The sequence below is a fragment of the Solanum tuberosum genome, unplaced genomic scaffold (assembly GCF_000226075.1).
Source record: "Solanum tuberosum cultivar DM 1-3 516 R44 unplaced genomic scaffold, SolTub_3.0 scf00024, whole genome shotgun sequence".
NCBI lineage: Eukaryota > Viridiplantae > Streptophyta > Magnoliopsida > Solanales > Solanaceae > Solanum > Solanum tuberosum.
This window is the reverse complement of record NW_006238950.1, coordinates 482,683-490,803: the sequence shown is the minus strand read 5'-3', so window position 1 is coordinate 490,803 and position 8,121 is coordinate 482,683. Positions and strand designations below refer to the sequence as shown.

General features: G+C 37.4%; 1 protein-coding gene across 2 annotated transcripts; it reads left to right on the top strand.

The window, feature by feature from the left end:
* Positions 1-817: 817 nt before the first annotated feature.
* On the top strand, positions 818-4,634 carry LOC102599111 (HIPL1 protein-like). 2 transcript variants are annotated; one of them, XM_006341246.2, is made up of 7 exons: positions 818-978; positions 1,100-1,257; positions 1,926-2,699; positions 3,046-3,262; positions 3,379-3,557; positions 3,675-3,898; positions 3,976-4,634. In XM_006341246.2, exons 1-7 carry the CDS (start codon positions 891-893, stop codon positions 4,382-4,384), a joined length of 2,049 nt encoding a protein of 682 aa, XP_006341308.1. In that variant the 5' UTR covers positions 818-890; the 3' UTR covers positions 4,385-4,634. The 2 variants fall into 2 exon arrangements, with proteins under 2 accessions (XP_006341308.1, XP_006341309.1); XM_006341247.2 differs by having other exon boundaries at positions 887-978; positions 1,100-1,201.
* Positions 4,635-8,121: the final 3,487 nt, after the last annotated feature.

The window sequence follows — 8,121 nt, the reverse complement described above, 5'->3', positions numbered from 1 at the left end:
TATAAGTTGAGTTTTTTTCCAGAAACTATCTCTAGTTTCTAAAAACTACGAGTAAGATTGTGTGTACACCATCCTCTTCAGATTTTACTTGTAAGAATACACTGAGTAGGTTAATAATAGTATTTAAAAAAAAAAAACTCTAATGTATATACTAGACTATATGGCAACCACTTTATTCTTCAAGTTTCTAATTACTTGTATTATAGATGTTATCGGTAGTTATCTTTTAGGTAATCTTACAAAATGATGGATATAATATCGCGACTTCAGATTCATATGAAACTAACATTTTCCGTACGAAACATATTTTTATATGCAAGAATTCACAAAAATATTCAATAAAGAGCATAGATGAACTCATAATTTTATACAATACTTTCAATGTTTAAAAATCTTAAAGGCTAAACCTATAGTACTTAAATTCTGAATTCCCCCAATCACCTTACATCATAACATTTCTTTTATACTAGTGCACATGGGTAAATTTATATGTAACATATCGGTTCACGTAAATTTAATAAGTATTGCCTAAACTCTATGTACATGTCAAGAAATCAACTAAATATTTGACTGTAAACTCATATACCATGATATACTTATTAACTTGAGTAGAAATGAACGTAAAAATCATAAATTTTGAATCTTGAATCTGCCTCTGTCACGACATAAAGAGTTAAACTCATATTCTCATATTATTAATGGAAACTCTTCTCTTTTTTTTTAAGAAAATGGTAGCAAAGATTCACTTTCTCTTTTACCTTATCTGTTTACTTATATATAATTTATAGATATATATTTATATTTTTATATATATAAGAATTAGAAGGAAGTAAAATCCAGATTTGCTGCTGCATGTTTGTTCTTGTCCTCTCTGTTTCATCTTTCCCAAAATGAACAAGTTGCTCTCCTCATTCATTTGTCTCCTTCTGTATAACTTCATCTCTCCATCTTATTCACTCCCTTTATGCACAGATTTAAGTAAGTTATTTTAATTTTTTTTCAATTTTTCTTATGATGAGGGTAGTTCAATCTCTATCAAGATGTTATTTTTATACAAATTTTTGTTTTCTTTTGCTAATTGTTCTTATTCATTGTGTAGGAGCACCTGTTATTCCTAAAAAGGCTTTGGCTTTTTGTCCATATAATGGAAGAGTATGTTGTGACTCTTCCAAAGATGTGCAATTGCAGAAGGCTTTTGAGGGTATGAAAATATCTGATACTTCATGTAGTTCTGCTGTCAAATCAATACTTTGCTCAGTAAGTTTTCTAATTTTGATAATTTTTTATACACTCTATGGCTCAGACTCTTCAAAAGTATTGTCGCGCACTTATGTTGGATCCTTCGAGAAAAATTCACTACGTTCGGAGGATTTAACATACTTGAAGAGTCTGAGCTAAATAGCTCATATATGTTAGTGGAAATTGAAGTTGGTGCATTTAAAAAGTTTTTACCTTTAGTATTTTCTTAATGGGGTTAGCTAAATTTGCTTTTTTTGCCATATTCTTGAAGAAATATTATGAATCATGACAGTTGACAACTCAAATAAGAAATAGGTTTAGTATCTGATCAACAAACTTTGCTCTTCCTCATGTCATTCTTAAACATGTTTATGGCAATTGAAGTTGGAGCATTTTAAGAAATTTCTTCATCCTTTAAGCCGAGGGTATATCGGAAACAATCTATCTACCCCACTGACGTAGGGGTAAGGTCTACGTACCCCTCCCAAGACTCCACTTGTGAAACCACACTGAGTATGTTGTTGTTGTGGTTAGCTTAATTTATTCTTTTTTCTCGAATTCTTGAAGAAGGAAAATAAATTTTGACAACTTACATCAGAATAGTTTCAACAACTGATGAACAAATTCCAAGGTAATTCTATTTTAATAATAAAACTAATCCAAAATATTTCCCTTTTTTTGTTCAGACATGTGATCAGTTTTCAGCAGAGTTGTTTAAGGTAAAATCAGGGCCAAGACCAGTTCCTGTTCTTTGCAATTCAACTGTTGCATCAGCAAACAACTTTTGTTCATCTGTTTGGGATTCTTGCCAAAACATATCAATAACAAATTCTCCTTTTGCACCATCCTTGCAAACCAAAGCAGGAGGAACCAAAAACTTAAACTCCTCCTTGTTAACAGACTTCTGGCAATCGAAAGCCGATTTCTGCGAAGCATTTGGTGGAAACTCTGATAAAGATTCATTATGTTTCAATGGAGAACAAGTTTCGCTAAAGAAAAACGAAACTTTACAGCCTCCGAATGGAATGTGTTTTGAGAAGATTGCTGATGGAGCTTACCTCAACATGGTCCCTCATCCTGATGGATCGAACCAAGCATTCTTCTCCAATCAGGCTGGAAAAATTTGGTTAGCAACTATACCAGATCAAGATTCAGGAGAAAGCATGGGGATTGATGAATCAAGTCCATTTGCTGATTTGACAGATGAGGTTTATTTGGATGCAAGATATGGGATGATGGGGATGGCTTTTCATCCAAACTTTGCAAAGAATGGCAGGTTTTTTGCATCATATAACTGTGACAAAGCTAAGTCTCCTAGCTGTGCTGGAAGATGTGCTTGTAATTCAGATGTTGGTTGTGATCCTTCTAAGATAAACTCAGAGGATAATAAGCAGCCATGCCAATACCATTCTGTTGTTTCAGAGTTCAGTGCTAATGGGACTGCATCAAATCCATCACTGGTTGGCTTTTCACTCCATTGTGTTCTTAAACAGCAGCTAGAGAGCCACTTGTTAGATTTTATTTACTTTTTATCACTAACAATGCTCATCACGTGTTGGTCTGATTCTTTTTTATGGGCTAAAGCACATGATAACTCTTTTTGATTATGGCTTGCGGAGAGACTTTAAACCATGCCCTATACCTGCTCTGATACCATGTTGAATTACGTTACCACCTCATCTTAAAACTTAAGCTGTTAGAACCTAATTCTGCTAAGGATTAGAACTTTCTCCAATTCCATTTCAAAGGTTTCATTGCAAGCACTATATGTTGCCTTGTTTGACTGAAACTTCATACATTTTGTAGGCAGAGAAGGTGAAACCATCGGAAGTGAGGAGAATATTTACAATGGGGCTTCCATTCACAGCTAATCATGGAGGACAAATACTCTTTGGCCCTGAAGATGGATATCTCTACTTTATGATGGGAGATGGTGGAAGCAAGGGTGATTCATTCAATTTTGCTCAAAATAAGAAGTCATTACTTGGAAAAATAATGAGGGTTGATATTGATAACATACCAAGTGAGCACTTTGATTTATTTGTTTTACAATACTTGACACAAACTAAAAGGTCAATTGCCTGCCTTGCACACTTTGTTGAGTTATGTCATGAGACACTAAGGTGATTCTTTCAATAGGTCAAGAAGAGATATCAGACCTAGGACATTGGGGTAACTATTCGGTTCCTCGAGATAATCCTTATTCACAAGATAAAGATTTGCAGCCAGAAATTTGGGCGCTTGGACTGAGAGATCCTTGGCGCTGTAGCTTTGATTCAGAAAGGCCTTCTTACTTCATCTGTGCGGATGTTGGACAGGTTCAATGACAATCTCACTTTTGTTGAGAGCTATAACATCTCTGTTTGTTAAGATATTTTCAAAAGACATAACATGCTACCTGGTATCTTGATGCTGAGTTTCTAACAATCATGCAGGATCAGTATGAAGAAGTTGACATCATCACGAAAGGGGGAAACTATGGATGGAGCATGTATGAAGGTCCTTTACGCTTTAAAAATGCTTCAGCTGATGACTTTGTTGATCCCATCTTCCCAGTGTTAGGATACACCCATTCTGAAGTAAACAAAGAAGTTGGATCTGCGGCCATATCAGGTGGCTATGTTTATCGCTCCAAGACTGATCCCTGCATATATGGAAGGTAAATATGAACACACCCTAGATTGTTGATATACGATTAGGAAACTAAACTTGACATAAGGATGGTTGCATTTGCAGTTACCTCTATGGAGATTTGTATGCTAAGAACTTTTGGGCAGCTCAAGAAAATCCGTATAACAGTGGGAACTTTACAGCAAGAAGCATCCGTTTCAGTTGTGCTCATGATTCCCCTCTCAATTGCAGCTCAGTTCCCAATAGTCCATTGCCTGCTTTAGGTTACATATTCTCATTTGGACAGGATAACAGGAAGGATACCTATATTTTAACAAGCACCGGTGTATACAGAGTGGTTCGTCCAAGTCGCTGCAAGTACACTTGCTCGATGGAGACAGCAAGGACTGCTGAGACACCACTTCCCTCTGCACCTTCAGATGGTCACATTGCTAAAGCAGATCTCTACTCGGTCCTTCTTCTTTACTGTCTGCTGTTTTTGACTAGCTTTCATCCTGTAGTTATTGCACTGTGATTATGACATCAAATTTTTACCTAGCTTGCATGGTCCGATCCAAGCAGGATTGTTTTAAAGGTGATCTGATCCATCAGTCCTTCTTTCACCTCCCTGCATAGGATTGTTTTAAAGGTGATCTGATCCATCAGTCCTTCTTTCACCTCCCTGCATAGGATTGTTTTAAAGGTGATCTGATCCATCAGTCCTTCTTTCACCTCCCTGCATAGGATTGTTTTAAAGGTGATCTGATCCATCAGTCCTTCTTTCACCTCCCTGCATAGGATTGTTTTAAAGGTGATCTGATCCATCAGTCCTTCTTTCACCTCCCTGCATCGCATGGTACAAATCTAAGCAAAGCAAAGAAAGCAAAACTGTACTGAAATGCTAAACTGCAGCATTCATTTAAAACTTTACTTAGCTTTAGTTCTTTGAAGAAACGGAAGTGAGTAAAAAATACACAAATACCAAGTATAGTAGACTCGCCTATCTCAAAATATCATCTGATGACTTACAGAGTAAAACAACTTGAACTAACTTGACAGCATGAAAAAGATTAGCATCATGGGGAGCAAGAAACTAGGTTTTTGTCACTAGTTCCAAAATTAGCAACAAGATGACCAGCAACAGGATGCAGAAACATGTCAGACAACCATCATGCATTCCTGCTATCACTCTTGTCTGCAAGGCATTTTTCTACTGCTTCATCACAAACTTGATGATAAAAGCCCAGAAGCTATGGTGAATTGGATATCCTCGGTAGAACCCTGACTTCTTCTTCCTTAGCTTGATAGAGAATTGGAGAGGATGAATGTAGTTGAGATTTCAGAATTAGGAGAACTATTTAGAATTAGGTAGTTTTAGGACTTAAAATACTTATATAGGGCTTAGAATAGGGGTCAAAACGACATAACTTTCGTATTAAACACATAGGGAAAAGATCCAAAACCCCATTAAAAATAACTACCGACTCGGTCTACGGTTGTGACCTACGGACCGTAGAAATTTATACGGCCCATACTGGTCAACCGTAGGCCAAGTACTGAAGCCCTAAATTTTAATCAAATTTGACGAGACCGGTCTACGGTCTGTACACCCCGACCATATAATTTAACTTTAACCCTAAAATTTCACTAAGTCTGGGACCTTCTTACGAGACCTATCTATGCCCCGTAGGCCATTCAACGGACCGTCCTGGTCAACAGCCAGTTAGAGGGAAATTGTTGTTGGGTCAACTTAAAAAAGTCATAAACCTTATCATAAAAGGAATTTGGTGGCCCATGACCTACCAAATGATAGATAATTGAATCCTCTTTCCAACGCCACCGAGTTTGCTAAAATCCCATCTCCGAGTAAAAAGTTATGCTCGTTTTAGTGAAGCCCTGTTGGGCAGACTTGACCGACGACCCCACCTACGGTTGGTAGGTCGACCTACGGCCTGTAGGGCTCTCCGTGGGTGGCCTTCGGCAGCTTTTAAGTTAGGGTCATTTAGGTCTTTTCCCCATGCGTTGGGCACTTAAACTTTGTCGTTTTATGCCTAAACTACATCGTTTACTCAGTCTAAGCCTATTAGTCAGAGTTACCCATAACCCTCATTCACCTAAAATCATCCAAACTTGGAGCAAAAAGAAGAGGAAAAGTCGACCAAAACTCCCAAGAACAAGAAGTAGTGTTCTTTAAAGTTTCTGCCCCGAAATCAAAGGATTACTCTGTAGATTTCGTCACCAGGAGTGTGGGATTTCAGGAGTGGTTCCTTATATGCACTAGGTCCCTAGAATTCAGTCAGATTCTAGATTCTCCATATACTGTTTAGACCAAGGGTTTGTAAAATCTTAGAAGATTGTTGTGATTTCAATTGTTATAGTATCCATAATCAAAATAGCATGTTTCTTGGAAGGTTTGTTCAGTTCCTCGTATGAAACGTAGAACCCTAGTTGTGTAGATTCTTTTAGTTCATGAATTACACTTGCTAGGTCAGCTTAAAGAGATATACATGCCCCAGTTAAGAATACTTCATTGTCAGTATTTAAATGTTGCATTCTTAGATTTGCATGTCAGAACATTAAGGTATCTAGTATTTCAGTTTTGTTATGTCATACACATTCCAGTTGGGTGTAGGATTTGACCGAGTTGGTCTAGGGTTCAGTGTACCCTCATAGTCCTAGAACTACGTTCCCCCATAGGTTTATCAGTCCCATCTATTGGGAATCAACTTTAGTGATCACATCATTCATGCCTTTATACCCCTGGCAAGGTATATTGAGTCCTATCGATGGGGAGTATACATCAAACAGTCATGCCTTTATACCCCTGGCAAGGTATATTAAGTCCTTAAGTCCTCTCGATGGGGTGTATACATCGGACTCCACATTTTGCTCATGTGGTTTTGTGTCGGTTAATAGTAGCTCCCACAGTCAGACTTCAGTGCATTTGACCAGGACTTCAGTTATATCTCAGCATTCAATCTCAGTATGTCATGTTCAAGATTAGTACTTGGTCAGTGCATTTAGCTCAACCTTCAATATATTTCAGCATTTACATTCAGTTCAGATTATGTTATTGCTCAGTATGCTTTGTTTAGTTATGTATTTTATTCAGCTATAATCTATATCATGCATGCTCAATACATTCCAAGTACTGACACATACTCTGTGCTACATCCTTTCATGATGTAGGTTCAGGTACTCAGCATCCAGATCACGCATAGATCAGTTCCCGATCTTCAGTTCAGCAACTTCAATGGGTAGTCCTCATACTTCGAGGACAATAGACATGCTTTATACTTTAGTCTTTTTATTCAGTTTTCAGTTTTGCTAGAGTTAACTGGGGGCATGTCCCAACAACTTTAGTCAGTTAGAGGGTTCTACAGACATAGTACTAGATTCAGTTTTAGTTTTGAGTTTGATCATCCAATTGTTATTAAACTCATAGTATTTTATATATTCAAATCAGTATTGGGTATTCCCCACTTTTAGTTATGACTGTTTAAGCTTCCGCATAGTATATTTATTCAGTTTTCTTTTAGTATGCTTATGATATGCAACCTCAGGGTTAACTTGGGATCACTCGTGATCCAAGGTCCCGTGTTTACGTCCAGGGGGTAGCCTCGGGGGGTGACAAAGGGTGTAAAGAGGTTTGGTAAGAAAGGGAAGCTTAGTCGCTGTTATGTAGGCCCATATCAAATCTTGAGACGTGTTGGTAAGGTTGCTTATGAGCTTGATTTTCCTAATGATTTGGCATCGGTGCATCCAGTTTTCTGTGTCTCTATGATAAAGAATTGTGTTGGAGATTCGACATTTATAGTCCTCTTAGAAGGTTTGGGAGTTGATGAAAGTCTTTCTTATGAGAAAGTCCTGGTTGAGATTTTAGACCGGCAAGTTAAGAAATTAAGAAACAAGGAAGTTGCTTCTGTGAAAGTATTGTGGAGGAATCATTTAGTTGAGGGTGCTACTTTGGAGGCCGAGGCCGATATGATGTCCCGATATCCTCATCTTTTTCCTTCTACTCCTACTCTAGCCTAAGGTAATGAGTTCCTCATGGTTTGCTCTTTGTTTTGGTGTCATGTGTGAGATATTCCCATGATTTTCTTATTTTATGCATGTTCATGAAAAACTTGTGTTTTGAAAGAAAATGAGTTTACATGATTGATTTTCCTCATGTTGTTGTGCATTGAGTGCCTATAGACTTCATGAGATGAATTGTTAAACATTCTTTAGATATGCTTTTGAGAATGAATTGCATATAGGCTCCATGAGATT

Bases quoted from the DNA above. Each gene is read 5' to 3' on its own strand.
- LOC102599111 (XM_006341246.2), top strand. From the start codon at position 891: ATGAACAAGTTGCTCTCCTCATTCATTTGTCTCCTTCTGTATAACTTC. The intron at 979-1,099 runs GTAAGTTATTTT...TTCATTGTGTAG, and splicing joins CCCTTTATGCACAGATTTAA to GAGCACCTGTTATTCCTAAA. The intron at 3,263-3,378 runs GTGAGCACTTTG...TTCTTTCAATAG, and splicing joins TGATATTGATAACATACCAA to GTCAAGAAGAGATATCAGAC.